Raw genomic sequence first — 25,459 nt, 5'->3', positions numbered from 1 at the left:
CCCCCGGTCAATGCCCAGTGCACAGGGGAGTAAGAGTGATAGCTGATTTGAAGGCAGTGGCCTGAGGTAAGAGAGAGTGCTCTGTAGGGTCAAACAGCAGCGATGTCATTCTATATGAGTACAGTGATGACAGGCACACAGGAAACCAAGCAGTAAGTGCTAGAAAAAGAGGGTTACGTGTACACATCAGACAGACCACTGATACTATGCTGAACGAAAGGAAAACAACTTAATAGTTTACAAATTTACCACTTTGCTATCTTTCTCTTTGTTTTCTTTTTAATCCCTTAGAGTATGTTGGGAGAAGCAGGATAAAGAGAGAAAGGGAAGACACAAGGCAGCAACAATGGGTCAGGGAGGCTGGCTTGAAGGTAAAATCATTCTATAAAATATATTCACATGGGTATTTATGTAATAGAATTTTTTAAATCATATGGTTATATACCAACTAATCCAGAAATGTGTTATCCACAGGCAAGTTTAATTAAGTTGAAAATAAAGCGGGTTAAGATAATTTTAAATATTTAAAAATAATTAAATGTAAACAATATATAGCAATATCCCAGGATGATGTTCACATTTGCTTTTTTTAATTTTATCAAACTAAAGAGAATATTAAAGATGGGTTAAATTCATTCCTTACCTGAAGATTGTCTACCTGAACTTGTACAGCTTCTAAAGAACCAGTCAGCAGGCGGAAGCGGGAAAGAGAATATCTGGCCTCCATGAGGTAACTGTTTATCTCATCAAAGGCCTCCTTGTGATTGTTCCATTGGTCAAACACGGACTTCAACAGTATCTTGAACTGCCCAACCTATTGAAAGAGACAGAAACTTCTTATAATTGCATAATATTCAAAATGATGGAGGGGCGCCTGGGTGGCTCAGTCGGTTAAGGGTCTGACTTCAGCTCAGGTCACAATCTCACAGTCTGCGAGTTCGAGCCCCACATCGGACTCTGTGCTGACAGCTCGGAGCCTGGAGCCTGCTTTGGATTCGGTGTCTCCCTCTCTCTCTGCCCCTCCTAGCTTGTGCTCTGTATGTCTCTCTCTCTCAAAAATAAATAAACAACAACAAAAAAAATGATAGAATATATATTGAATTGATGGAAGCAACATTAGTATCTAAGAACTTCATCAGGGTTTCAGGCATTATAAGTAAACTAGAAAAAAAAGATTTGAAAATATGTAGCAATATTGAAATTTATGTCTTTTATACTTTTGACTACTCAGTCTAAATTTAAATGCTTAAAAAGGTAATATAGGACCTTTGTATGTAATACACATAATATACATTCTATATATCTATATAATATAAAAGTGATAAAAGGTCAATATATTTAATACCACAGTTTAGGAAATATATTAAATGAGTGTTTTAAATGTATGAACTCATTCAATCCTTATAATAACCTTATGAGGTGGCTGTAATTATTATCTCCATCTTATAGATAAAAAACCTGAGACACCTCAGGTTATGAAAATCACCTGAGATCATACTATCAGAATATGAGAGTTCTAGATTTGAATCTACGCAGTCTGGTCCCAAGAAATGAAATAAAAAATATCTATTTATCCCCTTCCTTCCTTCCTTCTTTCCTTCCTTCCTTCCTTCTTTCCTTCCTTCCTTCCTTCCTTCCTTCCTTCCTTCCTTCCTTCCCTCCCTCCCTCCCTTCCTCCCTCCCTCCTTCCCTCCTTCCTTCCATCACACGTATGCATGCTCTCTTCTCTCTCTCTCTCTCTCTCTCACACACACACACATGCACACAAACCCTCAAATTCCTATCTTAAGACAAAACATCTAAGAACATTCTTTCCCTAGACTTATCTGCAATAGAAAATGTAAGTTCTTAGTTTGATCTGTATCATTTATAAAGATATCTACTTTGGACTTCCTGGATGTCACCCTTAATCCTCTAAATGTAATGTTTTGAATAAGGAGTAAGTATGGCCATAATTAAGAAAAGAGATCATATAAATTAATTTGTCCCTGCTTTCTCCGATTTTGTTCTTAGCATAAAAGAAAAATGCTGAAACCAACCAAACTATCGAATAGGCCAAAGGGTTACAAAAGTGCTGCCTCACAAATGGTATAAAGCCCAGAGGTACGGACCGGAGAGGGGGCGGACTTCACCCAGAAAGTCAGGGGTGGACATGAAAACAAAGCCAGGAGATTAATCAGAATTTTTAAACAGTCTGTTTAGTTTTTGTATCATTTTTGTTGGTTTTTCATGAAAAGATGTTTCTGTGAAAGAATCACTTAATTGATAGAGTAAATTATTTCCCAGATTTGTAATTGTTTATAAAAATGCATAAAATAAAATAAAATAAAGTAAAATAAAATAAAATAAAATAAAATAGATTTAAAACTGGGTTAAAGACAAGGTAAGGACAGACTCGAAGGCTGCACCTGGACAAGTACATAGACTGTAAGGAGCTGTTTGCTGTGCTCCAAGGGTCCCAGTCACCTAACCTGCTTGTGCCTTAGCCCGCATCTCTGCAAAGTATGGATGGTGACTACTCACACAGGTGTGTGCAGAGCAGTATCTGTTGTTACATGTCTTTATTATTGGAGGATTCAGCACTCCATTCGGCATGTATTTATCAAATGTCTTCATAGAGCTTACATTTTAGTGAGAGAAATTTAAACAAGTGGGCTGTATCCTCAGTTAGAAATTGACAAATAATATAGATAAAAGCAAAGCAGAGAAGAGAGTCAGGGAGGGTGAGATAGGGATGTGGAAGCTGTCATTTAAAACAAAGTAGACAGGAAAGCCCTCACTGAGATGATGAACTTGAACAAGAAATTTGAGGAGAGGGAGTAGCCCATGAGGATACTGGGAGAGGGTGTTCCAGATGGAGGGAACAGTCAATGCAGAGTCCCTGGCTGTGGAACGGGCCATTGGAGTTCAAGAGTAAGGAGAGATCAAAAGCAATAGGAACCTGTGGGACAGCAGCAGAGGCCAGGTCAAAGGGACTATGGGAGCCCAGGTCATGGGGCCAAGTTTTGGCCTCATTCTGAACTAGGCAAGAAGCTATTGAGGGGTTCTAAGCAGATGACTAGTGTTATCTGGCTTCCATTTAATAGGACCTCTCTGGCATGGAGGCCATGGAAATAACCAAAGCCAGCAATGATGCTGACTTAGACCGAGGTGCGGGCTACAGAGATGGGGGAGAGGCTGGATTCTAGATCTCTTCTGAAAAGAAGGCTGACAAAATTGCTGAGGGACCAGACATGGGGAATGAGAGAAAGAGAAGAGTGAAGAATGACCACACAGTCTTCTGTCTAAGCAACCGGGCAGAGCCATCAATCAATGAGATGGCAGAAAGCATAGGTTTGTGGGGCAAGAGTTGGGAGTTGGCTTCGGCATGGAAGTTTGAGATGTCTACTGGTCCTGTAAGAGGAGGTGTCTATAAGTTGCATCTCTCTCTCTCTCTCTCTCTGTCTAGAGTTTAGGAAAGAAATCCAGGCTGGGGAGACACATTTGAGAACTGTCTGTACCTAGGTGGTATCTATGGACATGGGAATGGATGAGACTATTAAGAGAGTAATGTTCATGATAATGTCTGTTATAGGAAATATCCAAAGCTAGACTTTTTTTTTTTAAGGGAGATTGATAAAGTAGACTTAGTACAAAGAGATAAGGTTGATATTCTGTAACTACTCAGCTATTTCAGGAGAACCAAAACCCATGACACATGTGGACATGAGGTGGCAAACGTGGTCTTAACGTCAGGTCTCTGCAAGCAGTTATTACCATGTGGTCCAAATTTGCCCAGGTTTGCTTGAGCTCCCGCAGCGTGCTCATGACAACACCAGAGACTTCTTCTTTCTTGTTCTGAATCAAAGCAAGTCCATTCTGCTCCATTTTCTCTACTTCTTTTTCTTTTGCTCTAATCAAATCTTCTAGATCCTGAGAGATTAAAAACAGTCACTTTAAATTGTTCTATTACGGAACTCTGCAGTCCACTGAAATTGAGCCATTACAGTCTCATATCCTCGCAATTTTTTATTGATACAAAAAATTTGTCATTTTCAGGAGAGCATTTTCACACAGCATTACTCGTTCCTACATTAAATTTTTAAAATAGTCCTTTTATTCCAAGATAAATTAGCATAACTTTTAAAAAGCAAAATTTGATTACCTACTAGATAAAGGCATAGCACCAGGTAAGTTTTTTTAAGGAGTCAGAAGGAAAGAAATATATGTGAAAAATAATAACATGATTTATGTTCTTAAAATCATATATCCTGGTGTTGGAAAAGTTACACAGTCCTAGGCTGACATGCAGTAGAATGGAATCCTGGGCCCAGTCAGTTAAGCCTCCGACTTTGGCTCAGGTCATGATCTCACGGTTATGAGTTCCAGCCCCGCGACGGGCTCTGTGCTGACAGCTCAGAGCCTGGAGCCTGCTTCGAATTCTGTGTCTCCCTCTCTCTTTGACACTCACCCACTTGCACTCTGTCTCTGTCTCTCAAAAATTAATAAACATTGAAAAAAAAAAAGAACTAGATACGTAGGTATGTAGCCATGGAGGTTAAAGTGAAGAAAATTCTAAAATAATATATATGAAATATATATAATGAATATATGGAATGTCTTTTAAAGCTGTTAAAAACTTGGCTCACATAGGATAGTATTATTATAGTCAACTATTTGGTAATCAGCCATGAGTCAGTACCAATTTATTTATTTTTCTCTCCTTAATTATCATAAAGCTATTTTTTTCTTGATGTAGTAATTAGAAATTCATGCAATTAGTAGCCTGAAGAGATCATTTTCGTTTTTAATATTGTTCTTTCATTTCCACTTCATAATTCTGTCAATATTTTGACAGCTTTGATAATTAACCAGAGAATGAATATAATGATTACTAGGGTTATAGGTCCTCTATGCAGTATAGAAAACACAATTTCACTATTTAAGGATTTCTCTACTTCTTTAAAAGATTAACCATAATGTCTCTAATAGGATTCTAAAATCCAACCATTGGAAATAAATTTATCCTTATTTACCCATAGATGTTAACTTTTTTTAGTGAGCAATATTAAATGAATGACCCATTGCTTCAAAACACATCCCTAAAATGCCCTGCACATTTATGTTGGCATAAAAGCAAAATCCAGGAAGGAAACAGGACTGAAATATATATTTTGTGCAAAACGAAAGTGTGTTTTCCTTTCCTTTCAATAATAATTAAAAGATGATTCTGTTTCTGATCACTGACGAAAAAAGCCAAACCTAACATTTTTTTGCTATAATAAATCATTCTTAACTTGAGTTAATTCATAAGTATCATTTTTTATGTTGGTTTAAATGAATAAATCACCTCTGAAAGAGTGGGAAAGTATTCAAGATGTTCTAAACAAAATAAAGGTTGAATCCAGTCACCGATTTAAGTCTGCTGGCTTGAACATCACACTTTGGTCCAGAGGAACAATTTCTCAAAAATGACAATAAATTTTTATCAAGGTTTATGGTACTGCCAAATAGAACCTGCCGTTAAGCTGTGGTGATTTATACGTGATGCCCCAAAATAACTGCGTGGGTTACTTTCATTCTGTTCTTTGTTTCAAAAAAAAAAAATGACTAAATTTGAAATCACTAATTGGCATTGGTGTGAAGTTCTTTAAACCACATTTCAAGCTTTCCCTCCTGACACTGCCTTGTGTGACCTTCCGGGAGAGACTCAAATTTGGGTCCGGAAAGGAGTAAAACTTGGCCAAACCTCCGCTTCATTTTCTGGTAGTAACATCTCTGTTAAATAAAAGGTACGGTCATGAAAAAAAAGCAAAATGGAAAATGGCAGGCAAAAAGTACATTAATGAGATGAAAAAGAAAGAGGAGCTCTCTGCTCCTCCTCCGCCTGTGCTCTGTCTCTGTCTCTCTCAAAAATAAATAAACATTAAAAAAATTTTTTTTAAAAGGGTGCCTGGGTGGCTCAATCAGTTAAGCATCTGACTTCAGCTCAGGTCATGATCTTGCCATTCCCGAGTTTGAGCCCCACGTCGGGCTCTGTGCTGACAGCTCAGAGCCTGGAGCCTGTTTCAGATTCTGTGTCTACCTACTCTCTGTCCCTCCCCTGTTCATGCTCTGTCTCTGTCTGAAAAATAAATAAATGTTAAAAAAAAAAACTTAAAAAAAAAAGTAGGAGAGAAAGAAGTAAAAAGGAAAAGCTAGGGGCACCTGGGTGGCTCAGTCACTTAAGCGCCCAACTTTCGTTCAAGTCATGATCTCATGGTTTATGAGTTCAAGCCCTGTGTCAGGCTCTATGCTGATAGCTCAGAGCCTGAAGCCTGCTTCGGATTCTGTGTCTCCCTCTCCCTCTGCCCCTCCCCAACTCATGCTCTTTCCTTCTGAAAAATAAATAAAAATTAAAGATGAATTTTTTTAAAAAGGAAAAGTTAACGTATTATTTCACTTCTAACAGTAAAGTTTATCACAATGACAGAACAAAGAAGCACTAATTTTGCTAATTATCTTTTCATTTTAATGGAAACACTCGGGAGCTTAAGAGGTCAGACTTCTCATCCCTCAAAGTAAAATTGTGAAATTCTAGATTTTTTGGCGTATTTTGATATACAAAAATTGATGGCCGAAATTAGAAACACTACTGGCCCCTGGAAACCTGGAAATGCTATGAGTCTAGGTGAGGCATAATTTTGGTCTTCAGTCTTTTATACACCCCTCTTCTGATGAGAAGCATATTTTTAATTTCAGGGTATTTCTCTATATGTTGGTTCTGCCGTATTTATGCACGCTGGAAATTACAATCCGTGAGCGCGTCAGCCCAGCACAAAGGTATCTGCTCTTCCGTTTCTAAATGGAAAAGCTTTGACTGAGAGTTTAAATAGATCTTTCTTTACATCTGCCCCCCGAAAAAATTGCCAGTTGGAAGGAAGATTGTTATGAAAGGCCTTTCTTTTTGGAGTCTACAATATAAAAACAAGATTTGGGGAAAGGTGCGTTCCTGTAGAATTATCTTATAGTGGAGTCTTCGGCTGTTCTTGGGAAACACTACAGAGAACCATCACAGCTGCTCCGTGTATTAGAAATCACTGAATTATTTCAAAATTTTATTACAGCATTACCTGCAATAACTCACATTTCTTTTGCATAAACAAGAATACCTGAGCAAATATTAAGTGTTCCTAAGTCACTGGAAACCATTTAGAGCATGTTCACTCCACTTGCAGGAGAGACTCTCACCATTAAGGGTAGAATAAGCGGATGCTGCTGGAGCTTCCCAGAGGACGTGGGAGAAAGTAACGCTGTTGTCTGAGGAGCACTCTGCTCCTTAGAGTTGAAAACAGAACTCAGTCAAGCCTCTAGCGCTAACGTCCATTTATGGGAAATACAGGGGATACAGAGGACATCTTTAAAGGAAGTCCACAGGCTAATCCTGAACGTGGGACCAGTCTACAGATTCTGCAACAAGTTAGTTTTATTAACAAATACTGAGGAGGCTTAAGAGATCTAATAACAAATGTAGCATGTGGACATTGTTGTATCCCTATGTGAACAAATTAACTGGAAAAAAAAAAAAAGACGTTTTAAAGAAAATTGTAGAGACGGTGTTATGAGCTGAGCATTGAATAGCATTAAGGGATTATTGTCAAAGTTTTTGTGGTGATAAGGATGTTATGTTTATATATGAAAATGTCAACTTCTTAGAGACGTGTGTTGTACCATGCAGGAATAAAATGACATGATGTCTGGGATTCACTATAAAATATTTAAGAAAAGGAGTAATTCAGGAAAATATGTCAAAATGTTTAATTATTAAATCTGATGAGCAGCATGTGGGAGTTAGTAGCACTGTGTCTACCTCAGAGCATGTCTCAAGATTCTCATAATTTCAAATTATTTTAAATAGGTGAAAAACATAATAGTTAAAAAAAAAAAAACCTCATAAACTCACATAATCAGAGAAATTCATTACCAAATACACCTTTTTTCAGTATTTAACTCTCAGCTCCCAGGTCCAGAAAACTCCTTTGGCACCTGCCACGAAACTATGACAAATGCATGTCAGCCCCCCGGGCAACGTACCTGACAGTCTTTCATGGCGCTTTGAACTGAAGCCTGATCTCCAATTCGATGCTGTTGTTTTAGTTTGTTTTCCTGGGTTTCATACCAAGTTTTCAGACTTTGCACATTATTTTCATATTCTGACCAAGATTCCAATAAGCCTTCCAACAGCTGGATCTGAACACACATAACAAAACGAAGTTTGCAATTTTATTTTAAAATCAAATCACTGGCACTGAAGCCACCATTTCCTCCAATTACTCAAGCCACTACTCCCTCTACATTAAGAGCTTGTTAAGATACAGCTTATTGTATAGAGGATTAAAAAGCAAATCTTATAAAGTATAAGTCGGTGACTAGTATTGGTAATTAAGTAAAGTCAACTTGGAAAGGCAAAAGAAGTTAAGGGGCATCTTTAAAAAAGTAAAACAGGGGCGCCTGGGTGGCTTGGTCGGTTAAGCGTCCGACTTCGGCTCAGGTCATGATCTCACGGTCCGTGAGTTCGAGCCCCGCGTCGGGCTCTGTGCTGACAGCTCAGAGCCTGGAGCCTGCTTCCGATTCTGTGTCTCCCTCTCTCTCTGACCCTCCCCCGTTCGTGCTCTGTTCTCTCTCTGTCTCAAAAATAAATAAACGTTAAAAAAAAAAAATTAAAAAAAAAAAAAAGTAAAACAACGTACAATGGGTGAAGAGTAGAAGACGAATAAGAGAAAATCATGAACGAGAGTAAAGAATATTTAGCGCAATGGGATTCAGTGGTGTCCCCTTCAGAAACGTTTGTGTGCTGTGTGAAGCTATACTGCTTGTGAACTGAGTTTTCTTTGCAGACCGTCCCTGGTCTTGGCATGTTGGACAGCAGGGGCCACGTGGCTTACCTTCTCAGTCACTAGGCCCTGCAGGATTTGCCAACTTTTATTCATGGCTCCAAGTTGCTCAGCAAAATCAGTCTTGTCACTGCGTTTACTTTCCACATCCTGACTGCTGATTTGTAGCACGGACTGATTCACAAAATCAACTGTCAACTGTTTACAGTTAATATCTATCTTAAAACCCTGAAAAGGGAAGGGAGGAAATAAAGAAACAAGGTTATGCACATAAATGTCTTGTATTTTATCAGGAATTGGAAAGCCTTAAACAACTTTAATCTTATCATTTCTGTGATTTAGTCCAAATGACACAATCTGCTTATAATTATATAACTCGTTATTATCAGAAATTGAATATATACATATATGAACATACTGAATTTATAAAAGTATAAATTACTGACTTAAATATATAAAAATTTATAAAATTTTGAATTTATTAATATATTGAATATAAATATATGTATACATTTTAGGTAGAGGATGTATGTAGAATTGGATAAATTGTCTAACCTCACTATAACATACTCATAAATTATAGCATTTATTTTTATTATTTTTTAAATGACACAAAATCTTATTCAAAATTATTCCTGGGGCACCTGGATGGCTCAGTTGATTAACCAACCGACTCTTGATTTCCGCTCAGGTCATGATCTTGCAATTCATGGGTTCGAGCCCCGCATCGAGCTGTGCACTGACAGAGTGGAGCCTGCTTAGGATCCTGTCTCCCTCTCTCTCTGCCCTCCCCCTGCTGGCTTGCCCTCTCTGTCTCTCTCTCAGAATAAATAAACATTGAAAAAAATTTTTAAAAATTATCCCTAACACCGGACAGCTTTTCTATGTCTACAACTAGGGAGGCAGTTTTTTTTTTTACCCTTGTACCCTTATCTGGTCACTATGTATGAAACATCCACTCCAAAATCTGATGTGCATAAGTTGAGTTTTGAGTTCTTTTGAATGAACTAGTCCTAAAATATGAAAAGTTAAAAGAAAAAAAAATCCACTACCTTGTATTTCTGAAGGTATTCATGAATTGCCTTGTAACCTATCGAATTTTTTATGTTCTCTTCATCCTTTTGAATAACATTTTCCATTAGAGAAATCCAAGTCGTCAGTTCAGAAATGGCATGGCGGGATGGCAGCTTATCCATCTGGAGCTGCCCCAGTAAGAGACAGAGCGAAGGCACGAGGGTTAAAATTCAAACCAACTTTCTGCCAACCCCACAACCCTACGTTAATATTTATTGACGTGCCAAAAGAGATAACACTTCTTAATGACATTTTTGGATCTTAACCTTATTACAAGCTTGAAATTAAACATCAGGCAAACAATGAACAATAATAGGCATCTTATGTTCACTTGACATCCAATACTACAAACATTGTATAAACACTAACTAATTAATCAAAATACCAGCAAGAAGGAAATATTATTCTTATTTTATAGCTAGTTTTATGAGTTAAAAAAAAACCTAACTACAAAACATTCAACAGATGTATTTTATTAATTATCTTGTAAAAATTTCTGTGTATTATGACTCAGGAATGTTAAAGGAAGAAAGAAAAATACCACATTACAAACTATCATTTTCTAGATTTTTGGCACTCTAATATTTATTCCTAAGAGCATGGCCAATTTCCTTACTCTTTAACTAAAATATGGTTAGATTTATGAATCTTACTTAATCTAACATACGTTTTTGCAGTTACTTATTGCAATGATTTGGAGGAACAAGGGCAATCATTTAAAATATTTATGGACTTCTATGTGGTGCAGAAAGATACAGAGATGAATGTGAGATATTTCCTGCCCCTCCTGGAAATATATAGTTGTTGACTAGGAGGGATAAGACCCAAACATTAAACACAGCTATCATACCTGGTAGAGTGATGAATATCAAAGAGAGGTAAATATACACTGTCTGGGATCCAGGGAAGGGAGGTATATTTCCAGAGAAGGGAAGTACTTAAATTTATTGAATGCCAGTTGCTCTATTATGGGCGAGATTATAAGTCTTGAAAATACATTGTGATTGAATTCTTGTAACTATTCACTTTATGAGGGAAGTGGAGCGACCCACATTTTAAAAAGAAAGTTTAAACAAGGCCAGATGAAGTTTCTACTGCAACTACACACACACACACACACACACACACACACACACACACACTAAAGAAGTTGTCCTTGGAAGAAATGACATTTGTAGGTATGGCTTTGTAGAACAGCTCACCTTTAGTGTGCAGAACAATGGAAGAGAGAAAAGGCAAACTGTCCATGACAGATCAGATCTCCATTTGAAAGCAAAAGCAGATTAGCACTCTTTCCATTGACTACTGTTTAAGTCAATGGTTATGAATTAAACCTATGATTATTTCTATACCTGGTGGAGCTTTTCCTGTACAGTCGGAATATTTGTCAGCAGATCAGTCCACTGGCTATCAATGTGTGACAGTTCTGAACGTAGGGAAGCCGTGTCCACTTTCTTTAATCGAAGAAGCTGATTTCCGATGCTCAGAACAGATGATTTCAGGGAAGATTTCGCATCCACTTCTTTGGAAAACTCCTAAAAGAAGCAGCAATGTTCAAATCAGGATTAAATAGTTAGACCTTTAATTTAAGAAAAGAGAACCATTTACTACATAAACAATTTTTCTATACGTCTTGAAGAGGAGTTATGCTAAGCACTCCAGAGGATCAAAAAAAAAAAAAAAAAAAAAGTATACCATTGCCTTGAATGAAAGCCAACAATGAAGCCATTCCTTGAAAATTACTTTAATGAGGCAATGTTGAACCCTAGTATTTTGCATAATTATTGACCACACATAGTTAACATTGACAAATTCTCTTCAGCTTGGCTTACTAAGTATATAAAATTGAATCAAATGTTTTAGATTCTTAGGCTTACCAGGAAAGCATTTAGATGATCACGGACCATTTCCAGTTCTTGTGGGACTGTCACAGATTGTTGAGTCCAAAATTCTAGCCTGTCTTTTGCAGACTGTAACCAGTGAATAAGTTCTGCAGATTCGCTTTGATATCTGTAATTATATTAATGCATCTATCAAGTAAACCTCTGATACCTCCTTTCTGCTAACCCATGTTATTCAGCAAGGCCAATTTTAAAACAAGAGATACAACAGGTCTGGGAGAATAATGCCCTGCATGGGACACTCTCAAATTCCCTTCAAATTTAAACATTAAGCAAGCTTCAGCTTTCCCATTTCGAAGCTGAATGCAAAAAAAGTATGTATCTTTCTCCTACTCATTCACAATGAGAATATTTAGAAAATGTTAGATGACTATTATTAAAAGTTCTTAGAAGTAAAGGTGGCATAGAAATAGAGTATTTCATGGCGTAAAATCAACCCTCCACTTCTCCTGAATACTTCCCATTGCCCTTACTTTCTCGAACATACTTTCCTTCTATGTCCCCTTCTAAGGTTTTCCTGTGAACACCCATGTACAGCCAATAGGCAAGGGAGGACCAGAGCTCAAAGGTAAGGGGCATTGGGTACCTGCTTCCCTGCCCACTTCTGCTTGCCTGTTTATACAATTGTCCAAGAATCTAAGGGAGGGAAGGCTTTGTTTTCGCCTTTATTTTCCAAATTACAAGATAAGTGCCTAGGGGGACCTTATCTTCTTTAAGCCCATACCCAGTAGTGTTAGAAAGAGCCCGCAGCGTTAATCTAAAATTATGAGTAACAGCCATTGTATTACCTGGTCCAGTGTTTCAGTACTGTTTCCAATCTGTGAAGTTCCTTCGACACTTTGTTGGTATTATCCAACCACTGTTCTCCCAGTTGATTGAGCTGGCTTTCTAGATCTGAGCAGCTAATGGATATGAGCAGTCGTTTCCCATCATCTAACACCTGATATAATTTGGGCTGGTATTCATGAAGCCTGGATTTCAAATGCTAAAATTGATTGAAAATACCAGGTTAAAACTTTGGATGATGCATTTTTTTTCTCTTCAAGAATTATAGTTTCTCTGGTGCTCGTAATGTTCTGTTCCCTATTAGTCAGAATTCAACCGTTTGCACCCAAGAAACATTGAGATGGCTCACATATATTTAAGTATAGATGTCCTTCTTTTTTCTTTTTTTTTTTTTCTGTAGTAACTTCAGGTACACTTAAAACTATCAAGCTGTAATTAAGAATAGTGTGACACCAACACGTACCACAGAAAATGCTCAGTTGAATTTTCAAAAAGAGATCTCACGTTAAATAAAGAAAAAAAGAGGGTGCCTGTGTGGCTCAGTTGGTCACATGGCCGACTTTGGCTCAAGTCAGGATCTTGCGGTTCGTGGGCTTGAGCCCCGCATCGGGCTCTGTGCTGACAGCTCAGAGCTTGGAGCCCGCTTCGAATTCTCTGTCTCCCTTTCTCTCTCTGCCCCTCCCCTGCTCACACTCAGCCTCTCTATCAAAAGTAAATAAACAGGAAAAAAAAAAAAAAAGAAAAAAGATCTTATGTTCCTATTATAAAACAAATACTTAAAACCTATCTGCTTTCAACAATGTTAATAGCTTGAAATAAAAGTAAAAGTACTTAATACAATATTTGACTGCAAGTTTGTTTAGATTCAGTTAAAACCACAGGGAAGTTTCAAAAGGAAATGTGGAAACTTTTCACACTGAGATGCCATTGGACGCTGACCTGGTAGAGTGTTATCCGGTCGATGAGCCTCTCCTCGCTCTCCTCCACCAATCCCACACTTGGGATGCTACTTTCCACCACCTCCAGCTGTTTGCTGAGCGCCTGGTGGTCTTCATCCAGATGAGACCATGTCTAGAAACACAGTATCAGTCTGTAAGCTAAAAAAATTCTTATTATGGGGCACCCAGGTGGCTCATTCAGTTGAGCGTCCGACTCCAGTTCAGGTCATGATCTCGCGGTCCGTGAGTTCGAGCCCTGCGTCGGGCTCTGTGCTGACGGCTCAGAGCCTGGAGCCTGCTTTGGTTCTGTCTCTCTCTCTCTCTCTGCCCCTTCCCCACTCATACTCTCTCTCTCTCTCTCTCTCTCTCTCTCTCTCTCAAAAATAAATAAACATTTAAAAAAATCCTCATTAAAGAACCACGATCTTCTTTTTGTGCAAAGTACGCATTCAACAGATTCACTTCAAAGTTATGTTGGAAGGGCGCCTGAGTGGCTCAAGTCGGTTAAGCACCCCACTCTTGATTTTTGGCTCAGGTCATGATCTCATGGTTCATGAGTTCAAGTTCAAGCCCTGTGTCAGGCTCTGAGCTGATGCTTGGGATTCTCTCTCTTCCTCTCTCTTTGCCCCTCTTCTGCTCTTTCTCTCTCTCTCTCTCTCACTCAAAACAAATTAAAAAATAAAAAATACATAGTTAGTTGGAGATGTTTGTGTTTGGTTTGCTTTGGGAAGCAAAAGATGGCTTTGAAGCAAGTAATCAGATGGCGACCCTGAAAAGCATTGCAAACACGCTTGGGTGTCTATAACCAACCAGCAGTATGAGCGTGGGCAAGTTACTAAACTTCTCTGACCCTCAGAGAAGTTTAATTTATAACATGTATAACATTAAAAATGTTTAATTTATAACATTAAAAAAATGGGGATAATAACAACTATCTTGTCCATCGTGAGGATGAAATGATAATGTACATAGTGCATCTGGAACGTATCAGGCATCTGATATGCGTGGTTTCATTCTTTACCACAGTAATGATGAGGGCGTGATTTCAGCAAAAGGGCAGGGTGTGTTTACTTCATGTAGTAAAGCAAAGTAAATATGTTACATTCACAAACAGACCAAAAAAGCTACCACAAACATTTAATAAATATAAATATATAGCATAGACATTCTACTAAGGAGAAATCCCAAACCACTCGCTCCTAAATTCTCATTTTTATTTTATTTGAAACTGGAAAGTCTTCTTAAAAATCATGCGAAGTCTTTTTCAATAATGGATAGCAAAGATCGGCCACTCTTTAGTCTCACTGTCAAAACCCCAAATACCATCACGCCCTGTCCAAAGTCAGTATTCGATGAATCTAGCTGACTCACGGCATGGCACAGCCTTTTCCAAACATAAATAGGAAATACAAGGGAAACAAGGCAGAACACGAGACTGAGTCGGAGGGACTCCGAGAATTGGGAGTTCCAATTCTGAGGTGAATTGCACGAATACACACATCTTCCATTAAGGGTGTGCTTTGCAGTTGGGTCTGCTGTAGGAAAGGTGTTACATCAGGAGTCTCACCTCTAGAATGTACTCCAACTCCACACCCCTCTTGTGAGCCCGTTTCAGTACAGCTGAAGCCTGTGTCATCAGTTCTGTGTGGAACTGCGTTTCTTGTAGGACCGCAAAGTTGATTATCTTTCTGAAGAGTGTCTCCGTCAGGATCATATGAGATTCCAGGCCTTGAAAGTATTCCTGCAATTTGTCAGGTAGAAAGAGGTCAGTGACTCATTCATATACCACCTTACAATAAAAGCTGCTTCACACGTAAAAGCTGACGGAACTCAGGCAATATGTGAGCATTACCTTCCCACCTCTGCAAGCCCCTGCCTCACGTAGGCACTCACGGCTTCCCGCAGAGACGGGAACTCCAGTCTCTTAATTGGCCTCTCATCCCTCCCCTCAAGTGCACTGACATGTGATGTGCTGTAGATACTCTGTCCCCGCAAACAGAGCCCTTCAGATGTGACCAGCTGTTGATAAAACTCCTCTGCTCTCCAAATGCCTCATCCCTGTATACGATCTGGAAGACTCTCATTAACTCCACCACACAAATTGGCCTCCCTTGTCCCTCAGACACATTGGCAACCAGTCTCCCCTCTTTGGCCTCTGTGTATATGCCATACTTCCCAAGATGTCCTCACTTGACACATTCATGACTTTCCTTCCTTTACGGTTGGGCTTGAACTCTACTCTTCCGAATTCCCAGAGCATTTGTTGTGCTCCAATACTCACTGCCAAGCACAGCCTGACATGTACGGATTGCTGTTACACGGTTTTAAATTTCCCTTTTATTATACTTACACACGACAGAATGGTAGGCCCTGCACAGTCCTACAAATGTATTTTTAAATGTTAATTTTTTATGTGTAACAGGCCCCAGAGGAGGGAGACAGAGCTCATCCCATTTCCTGTTCCCTCCACTGTGGTTAGGGCTGAAGGGCTGGGAGTTGATAACAATATTTAGTGTGTACTATATGCTAAAACTCTACCAACGCTTTACTGACCAACTCAGTTAACCTTGTAACAATTCTATGAGGTAGGTAGTTTTAGTTCCCATTTTGTGCGTGAGGACCCTGAACCACCCAGTCTATGTAGAACATGTTCACTATAGAGCTCTCCCTCAGAAAATGTCTGGTCAACAGAAGCCAGTATCTTCATTTTTCACTGACAACTATTAAATCATAGACTCTTCAAGTGGGAAGAGAACTTGGAGGTCATTTAGCCCAACATGCACCAAAAACTGATATTCCTTTTACAACCCAATCTCCTGCTAATGGCCTTGGATGGTCTTCCCATGGCCAGGAGAGTTATCTGTTCCATGCGACCAAATCCTTCTAGAGTTCTTTACCTATTGAGCCTACGTCTCTGTTATTTATGCTCATCGATCCTAGCTTCCTCTCTGGAATAACTCAGCATGATACTTTATTGCTGTTGTCAAAGATTTGAGGAAAACCAGCTGTGAACTTTAAAGCGATGTTTTCAAAGCCAAATGATAAGGCTTTAATAAATCACAAAGTTTTGGACAAAACTCCCTGGGAAAAATAGCAAGAAGTGCAATTCCCCCTCCCCCCCAAAATTTACCTTTATAAGACACCACATGTTAAGAGCTACATGTTAACTAGCATAATGTTAACTATCTCTAATCCAACGGGATTTTCAAAGTTTCCATGCATATGACATTCCTACAGTCTGAGAGTTTGGGCTTCTGGCCTGGCAAACTCTTCTTTCTGTAATCATTTTAATAATGCAAGAGTTATTTGTTGTGTGCACATTAAACAGGCATTCCTTTATTAAGGAATAGTGTCTAACCTGAGCTTGGCCATGGAACATGGCAATCTCAGGCCCCCCAGGTTTGATCATGTAGTAAGAGGACTCATGTCCCCAAGAATAAACTCTGGAGGCCTACAGCAACCAGAGGAGCATGTGCTTAAGGGCCAGAGGAACTGAGTGATACACATAAGAGACAGAAACCCCATCCCACAGCCGAGTGGGCAGCTCTGCATTCCCAGGGCACAGAGAAGGAGCCTTTGTCCAGGGCAACAGAAGGCAGAGGAAACACCTAGCACTAGAGGAATAAATGGGCATAAAAGACACAGAGGACAAAAGCAGAATTAAGAAGGAAGCTGGGCACTTCGAAGAAAGTCCCCAAGTTTCCCACTGGTTGTAATTTATGATAGGAGAAAGCCTGGCTAATACTAGTGAGGAAGTGATAATTAAAATTACTAGGAACGTTGGTATTCTTTTTAACTCACAAAATTATAGAAACCTATCCTCTATAATTTTCCTGGACTACTGAATGCCCATGGGTTTGAACATACATTTGTTGCTTAATTTTAAAGAGTAATTTATGCAAGGAAGAACTCATAAAAGATTGACAATAATAGGTTTTACTATTTTACTATACATATATATATATATATATATATATATATATATATAAATAACAGTGATTGAGAACATGCTTTTGCAACTATATACCCCCCACCTCACCCCCCCCCCCCCCCGCTCTCTCTCTCTCTCTCTCTGTCCCTTTTTACCTTATGTTTGTCAAGCAGTTGTTGAATTTCCTCCTTGGAAGACACAATGATTTTCTGGTCACCCGCCATCTTCTCCTGTCCAGTCTCCAGCAGGTCAGCCAGATCTTGCAGGGCCCTTTCGTACTGACTCTTGAGGGCGAGATTCTGGTTCAGACTACTCCGCCAGGAGCCAATGGTCATCATTAGTTCATCATACATGTCCTATGGAACAGAGACCGTGATACTCACTCTCAGGTCATGTGCTGGCCCTTCTCTGAAAAGCATACTCCCTCCCAAGACCACAACCCAACCAAAAATACTCCTTCAGGTATCTGATTGATGGTGATGCCCTGTATGAAAGGCTCTGCCTGCCTTTCTCATGAGCCTCTTTGAAAACTTCCTTCAAAAGGAGGCAGATTCGACAGCTCTCTTCTCAGGATGTCAGGAGTTTATGGTGCGACGTGGGGTTGAAATGTTGAAAAGTTGTTTGTGTGGCTGAGGGACATGTAAACGTAATTCTAATTTTTTGTAATGTTCTTAACATTTACATAGTGTTAGAGTCATTGACTGTAGCGTCTTTCATATTTTGTCTGCTACAGAATAATCAGATTTTGGACTATTCCCTAAATAAAGAGCTAGGGAAACAGAGGAGGTTAATGTGAGCAAAAGGACTTTAGGACTTAAAAAGGCAATGTTTTTGCCAAATGTGGTGGAGTAAATAACTATTTAAACTGGAAAGACATTTTAGGAGATGATGATACACCAAACACAAAATTTATTTGAACCATATGGACCCGATTAACGTATCATATTAAGGTTTCACGGGCCAAAACGGTTCAATCTGGAAAAGTTCAACTTTAATGCCTATTTACAACTATGACGTTTGACTCTTACACCTGACATTTAAGCACTGTTGGAAAACCGTCTGAGTGCAAAGTGGGGGCTGTGGGCTAGTGACATTATGAAAAGTGAGATAATGGGATGAGACAGTTAAAATAAAAATGTTCTTTTTAAAATAAGAGCTATTTTATTTTCAAAAAAGGAAGAACTTGTGACCCTGTGCTGGAGTTAATGCTATTAATCCCCAACAGCTCTGTAACAAGCATGCGGAGAAAAGTTAACATGTGTGTATCACTTTTTCTTAATGTAACTTAACTCCGTTGCCCATCAAATGCTCAAGTTTGCCGGTCTAATATCCCAGGTTCTCCCGACCACCCCCGGGGGTCGGATTTTTGCTTAATCTAAGAAAGCCAATTAAGCCCAAATCATTTCCTATTCCAGGAGGGAGCTGGGAACTCTGCTGAGATCTCAACTACGTTCTAGTTTAATTTTTGTTGTTGTTCTGGAATTGAAACGCTGTCTTTCTCCCATTCAAACATGTATGAAAGATTAACTATAGTTTTGAACACCTGAGAAGAATTACTTTCTAAAAAGTCTTAGTTTGAGCATTTTTTGCTTTTAAAACAGTTTTCTCAGGTAGACTATAATACAAGGTAAATATCCCTCTTTTAACTTTTCTAGGTAGGATTTATAATTCTTATATTTTCTAGAGTAGAAAATAATATGCCACAACTACCCTATACCACAATGCTTAGCCATTGGAATAATAATAAAGCAAATATCAGAAAAAGAATCTTGGAAGTATGAGAATACAATTTATTTCATTGCATTAAATACGGTGAAAGTTTCAGAAAATTTCCTATTTTCTGAAACTTTCACCATATTTAGGACAAAGATTAGGAATGAAATGACATGAATTTTATGGAGAGAAACCAAGAAAATAAACAAAATAATTTTTTTCTTGATGTCCAGTTAGGATGTATCATCGAAGCTGAATGCTATTAGTAGAAAACCATACCTGAAGTTTGGACAGTTCCTGCATGGAAGGCTGCTCAATCTGCAACTTGTCACCACGCTTTTTTAATTCAATGATTTCTGCATCCAATTCCTTTAGCCCATCTTCAGCCTGTTGTATTGCCTATGTGAGATTTAAGAAATTTCATTAGAACTCCCACAACTCCCCACGCACAATGTGATTATTGTATCTATTTGTTCTTGCCTTCACATCAAACTTTTTCAATGCCTACAAAAAGACTCCTTTCAATACAGCATAAAACCATGGCCATCTAGTATGCAGAAAACAGAAGGAGGCCCTTTGTTACACCACAGTCAGCTGACTTACAGGTAAGGAGGCAGGAGGGACTTCATGTGAAGGGTTGGGAGAACAATGGCTTGCTTAAACAAATAAGGGAATTTGTGAACAGCAACACCTAAAAGAGAAGCCTGCCTTAGGACATGGTTAGCAAAGGTGTTTGCCCGAGATTTTCTAGGGGAACAGGTTCTGATCTCCTGAAATGCAGTTTAAGCATCCTTGGAGAGAGATTCAGCAAGGCAAAAGGACAATATGTCAGCGTGGTCTCTGCTTAGTGGAAAAGCAAGCAATCAACAGCTATTACAGTGGCCCCTGGTGCTAAGCCTTCTCTTCCCAGTGTGAGGTCTTGTAGAAGTGGAACACGCTCTCACCCAGGCCTTCAAGGAGCTTACAGTCTGGTTAGGAAGCCAGAGTAAACAGAGCAAAACAAAACAAGGGTGAATCCAATCAGGTACTCAACTCGCGGTAACTCATCCCCGTTAGAGGAGTTTGGAGAAGGGGGACAGCACTGGATCCTGGAGCAGGCTAAGTAGACCTTTGCAAGAAACACAACATCAGTTGCCCTGAAGGATGAAAAGAACATGGACTCCAGATGGCAGATGAAACATATGCATCTTGCTTTCTCTTTCCTGAATCCCCTCTACAAACAGCAAATATTTTGCTTACCCACCTCCCCCCACCCACCCAAATCTACAAGGATAAAGAAACAGGAAAGAAGACAGTACCAGCAAAATTTTGAAAGCTGGAATTCAGGATACATGATAACTGACTTAAGAAATCTGAGAAAGTGTGGGGCGCCTGGGTGGCTCAGTTGGTTAAGTGTTGGACTTTGGCTCAGGTCATGACCTCATGACTCGTGGGTTCGAGCCCCGCGTCGGGCTCTGTGCTGACAGCTTGGAGCCTGAAGCCTGCTTCTGATTCTGTGCCTCCCTCTCATCTATCTCTCTCTGCCCCTCCCTCTGCTCACACTCTGTATCTCTCTCTCTCAAAAGGAAATAAACATTAATTTTTTTTTTTAAAGCAAGAAATCTGAGAAAGACGAATCCTAAACTCACAGGAGATCTACATCACCAGGCTTACAGCAACAGGAGTCTCCAGAACTCCGGGTGGGTAGGATGGGGAGCCAAACAAAGAGGGCGGGTAAAAAAAAGCTGCTTAAAGAGCAATTATGTTCCCAGAGCCCCTTTCTCAATCCACACTGCCCCTTTCCTTCCCAGAGAAAGATAGGGAGTTCATTTTCTAGAGAAGGTGGAACAGATAGTCTCTGGAATGAGGGGGAACCAGTTGCAGATTTGAGTACTTGATGGAAAACAGAGAGATACATGACTGAATGCCCACAGAAAGCTACATGGGGAGCCCTGGCATCTTCTAGAGTACTGCAGCCTGGATTTTCCAATAAATAGCCCACACAATTCAGTAACTCTCAAAACTGTCAAGCCACATCCATACACAAAGTTCTCTGTCAGCTGTTTAGTTCTCCATCCTAAATGTGAAGAGACAACAAAGATTTCCATAATCTCAGAAGCCTCTAACACAAAAGATGGAGACTAAAGTAAACAAACAAATAAAAGCAGGCTGGAGGGAGACAGACCATACAGGAAAAATAAAACTTGAGCCAAAAAATCATAATCTATCCAGAGAGGCTACAAAAGATAATGCATCTATTAGAAAAAGAACAGAATAAAGGATTGTTCAGAGACCAAAATGAGCTCAGGGAAAATTAAACACATGAGAGCAGAAATACAAAACTCCCATAGAAAAGTATAGAGTTGAAATCTAGGAAGTCTTCCAAAATATAGAGCAAAATATCTCTTAACAACAACAACAACAAAAAAAATTAAAAGACTAGACCAGAATATCCAACATCTGCATAAAAAGAGTTTCAGAAAGGGAGACAGATCAAATGGAGAAATAAAAAATATTAAATCAATCATTAGACAACTTTCCAGACGGAAAGAGGAAAGCTGTTAAATCAAAACAGCCTACGGAATGCCCAGCCCAGTGGATAAAACAGACCCTTTCCCAGGAGCGCCACCGTGACATCTTTGGGAATCAGAACAATTTTAAGTTCCTCAAGCCAACACCAGAAGCTAGAAAACAATGAGGCAAAAGCCTCAAAACTCTATAGAAAAGTGATTTCCAAGCAAGAATTTTATAGTGAGCCAAGCTATCAGTAAAGTGTGAACATAGTATAATAATATTTTCAGATATGCAAACTATCAAAAAATGTATCCAGTATGCATCCTTTCTTAGTAAGGATATGTACTAACAAAACAAGGAAGCCATACAATAAAGACAGACTTGAGACTCAGAAAAGAAAAGATCCAACAGAGGGAGAAGTGACGGAAATTCTCAGAATAATGGTAAAGGGAGGTCCCTGGAAGTCAGGCTTATGGGGACATGTCTGTTCAAGATCAGAATGACATGGCTCAAAAGATGAATATACTGAGAGGTGTCACTCTCATGCCTCCTGCTATTATTACCTTTTTAACCGAGGGTAGGATGGAATTAGCACATTTTCCCCCTTATTCAGCTTTCCCCTTATTCAAAAAAATGGTATAGTTATTTATTTTTATCTGTGGAATTCACTTTAGTGATATTGGTCAATAATTAGTAAAAAATGTTACTTGTGATCATACATATCCTATATTTCACATTAGAAATTCAAGGAAAATTGGGGCGCCTGGGTGGCTCAGTCAGTTGAGCGACCGACTTCGCCTCAGGTCATGATCTCACAGTTTGTGAGTTTGAACCCCACGTTGGGGTCTGTGCTGACTGCTCAGAACTTGGAACCTGCTTCAGATTCTGTGTCTCCCTCTCTCTCTGCTCCTCCCCTGCTTGCGCTCTGTCTCTCTTTTTCTCAAAAATAAACATTAAAAAAAAAAGAAATTCAAGGAAAACCATCACTATAGTTGCTGAAATCTTTTTTTTTTTTTTTTTTTTGGAATCAGGTATGTTAAAAGCCAAAACATTTTAAAAAAGTATAAATTTTAAAAAGTTCCTTTTAGGTAGAAGATAGGACACAGAAGAATGCTTTTTAATTTGGGGAAAATGAGGGATTTAAAAAACAGATGAAATTATGATCGAGAAAAATGGACATTCACATATAGTTTTGCAAATTATTTTAGGTGAAGTCTCCCATGGATGGACAGATAGATCTAGCTTTCTATCTAGAGAAATATTTCAGGGCATCTGTATCACAAATAATTCTCTGTAGTCTACTCATAGAACCCTTAGAGGTCTACTGAAATTAGGTTAAGAAATTCCATTAAAACACACACTTTTCAAATTATTTAGCTTATGAAATGGGAGATACTATACAAAACATCCTTTCCATTTCTTTTCTCCTCCTTGTTTTCAGTGACATCACACTAGTTAGAATTCTCCTTCCTTCTCATCAGTGCAGCTCAGTGAAGCCTCTTGAGGTGTATCTTGCTTCCTGACCTGGCAATGTCCTGTCCACCATCCAGGAGCAGGATCTGGCCTTGACATTCACTTTCACCTTCAAACATCCCCAGTGACTCTCCACTGCCAGTGGTCTCCAAGGTGAGTGCAAGTACCCAAAAAAGTGTATGAGATGATTTGTGAGGGTGAAACGCTAGGTCTTTCATTTATATTCAACCGTATTCTCTCGAATTTTCATTTTTGTGTGTGCTTTCTAACACAGTACCTGCTTATAACTCATAAATAAGTAAACACACAAATACTTGTGGTATGTGCTGATCTTTTTAACTAATGAGATATGCAATCAATAAAGTTCAGAGAAAAGTGAAGAAAGTCCAAATATTCTGACATGCTAAAGAATCTACAAGCTGCCACAAATGTACTCATCCAAACTTATTTCCCCTCCGTTGTTTTCATTCATCATAAAGTCAGCTAAATAGGATTCCTTGCTTTTCTCCAGAAGCGCTCTGAATTGTCTAACATTTATGCCTTTGTTCTTGCTGTCGTCTTTACTTGGACATCTTTCTTCCCAGTCTCTGTGTGCCCAAACTTCTCAGTCTGGTTCAAATTTTCCTTTACAAAATTCCCCCGATCCTACCCTGCTGGAGGCAATCTGCCCTTCTTCTGAATGTCCATTAGTGCTTCATTGGAATCGCCCCAGGACAGTTTGACTTTCTGTCCTAGGTCTTTGAGGCTCATGTCTAATCTCAGTGTTAGGTGGCAAACTTCTTCGGGTCAGCATCTGTCACTGACACCTCTAGCCATCTCCTATTCCCTAGTTCCATACAGAAGCGAGGGACAGATTCCACGGAACCTGGCCAGTCACTCAAACCCAGCACTTAAAGACAAAATGTATGACCAACAAAAATGCTGTCATGAGCCATTAATCTTTCATACAATATTTGAAATGTCTTAGTAAATCAGATTTCCTCTCTGCATTCACTCTTCTGTGTAAGTACCTCAATTTGCTCTGCCACGGGCTGTTCAAACACATTTGCCAGTTTCTGCAGAATGATGTATTTGCTGTCGGCCAGTGATGTACACAGCACCTTCAGATCATTCTAAAGAGGAAAGTAAATAGGGAGAATTAACATGTCTAACAGGGAATCCGAAACGGTTGTAAATATTACACGCATTCTTAGAAATAACATACAGGTGTAGGAATTTAATGCCCAAAAGAAACAATACTGTCCTGTGGGAAGGAAAAAGAACTGGTGACAATTTATCTTAAAGTGTTAAATGGGCTTTTAAAGAATTTACCGTTTCCAACATAACACAAATGGACATTGGGTATGCAAATAAAAGGCAATACTAGTCACCCTAATCTTCTCGACATGTTTGAAATAAAGGTGCACATTTAAACACTGTAGTGGAAATATCACACTAAAGACTTCTATTTACTAAAACTGCCTATAGATGTTACCCTTATTTGGGAAAAAATGTGATTCTTAAGAATACTATAATTCCTTTTTCCCCCTCTCCCCTCATTCACTCTCTCACTTCCTTTTTTCTCCTATTTTCAGAGAATTTGCACAAGCTTATAAAAAGCCACCCAGAAATGTAGAAAATAAATCTTATCCACGATGACCAAAGACATATGAAAAGACAACACAAAAAGACCTTAGCAAAGGCTTTTGTTCATAAAGATTACTCACTTGAAAGTCCAAATATATTTATGTTGCGTTATACGAAAAGAAAGATAACGATCACAACTTTGGTGCTCAGTTCTACAGGGAATAATGAATTGGAACAAACTTGGAATGATACAATTTCTAGTTTTTCTCCCTGAAATGTCAGCAAATAAGCTTCTGTTTCTTATTGGTCAGCAAACATATATGATGGGCTGGCTGTTTGGCAGAGGATGAGGTTAGACTCATCACGTCCCCTTCACCGGGAGCTGACGATACATATACGAGGACGCATCGCCAAGATGCAAAAATCTGACCATCTACAAGAAGGATAATCACACCAAGAAAGAAAAAACATCTTTCAGGATGTGTGCCAGCCTTGTAACACAAAATTCAAGGCTAGAAAACAAAACAGTGAGTGAATTATGCAGTAAAATTTTAAAAAAGAAAAAAGAAAAAAAAATTACACTGAACACGAACATTGGAGAAAAGCATTAGATCCTAAGAGGGAATAATTGTCACTCACCAAAACCCAAACCAGTCTGCAAACCTAGTTGTGGATTCACTAGGAGACTGTTATAACAGCCCCGAAAAAATGATGCCAGAAACAAGGTTTCTG

At 39.0% G+C, this 25,459-nt stretch overlaps 1 protein-coding gene across 18 annotated transcripts in view; it reads right to left on the bottom strand.

Annotated features, from left to right (window-relative positions):
• The window catches only part of SYNE1 (spectrin repeat containing nuclear envelope protein 1), a 476,190-nt gene that overhangs the window by 97,320 nt on the left and 353,411 nt on the right, over positions 1-25,459 (bottom strand). For all 18 annotated transcript variants that reach the window (XR_008422842.1, XM_053904367.1, XM_053904354.1 and 15 more), the window contains 13 exons: positions 24,172-24,273; positions 19,475-19,594; positions 17,638-17,838; positions 15,119-15,292; positions 13,553-13,684; positions 12,616-12,812; positions 11,804-11,936; positions 11,279-11,461; positions 9,905-10,054; positions 8,904-9,080; positions 8,053-8,208; positions 3,757-3,912; positions 644-814 (listed from right to left, as the gene is read on the bottom strand). Coding sequence is in view for 17 of the 18 variants with exons in the window: in XM_053904367.1 (XP_053760342.1) it covers positions 644-814; positions 3,757-3,912; positions 8,053-8,208; positions 8,904-9,080; positions 9,905-10,054; positions 11,279-11,461; positions 11,804-11,936; positions 12,616-12,812; positions 13,553-13,684; positions 15,119-15,292; positions 17,638-17,838; positions 19,475-19,594; positions 24,172-24,273 (2,052 nt within the window). In the remaining variant the exon portion in view is untranslated. The remainder of the gene's footprint in view (positions 1-643; positions 815-3,756; positions 3,913-8,052; positions 8,209-8,903; positions 9,081-9,904; positions 10,055-11,278; positions 11,462-11,803; positions 11,937-12,615; positions 12,813-13,552; positions 13,685-15,118; positions 15,293-17,637; positions 17,839-19,474; positions 19,595-24,171; positions 24,274-25,459) is intronic.

The sequence above is a fragment of the Panthera pardus genome, unplaced genomic scaffold (assembly GCF_024362965.1).
Source record: "Panthera pardus isolate Hobbes unplaced genomic scaffold, ASM2436296v1 HiC_scaffold_17, whole genome shotgun sequence".
NCBI lineage: Eukaryota > Metazoa > Chordata > Mammalia > Carnivora > Felidae > Panthera > Panthera pardus.
Note: the sequence above shows the minus strand (reverse complement) of the source record. Positions and strands in the feature narration are given on the sequence as shown.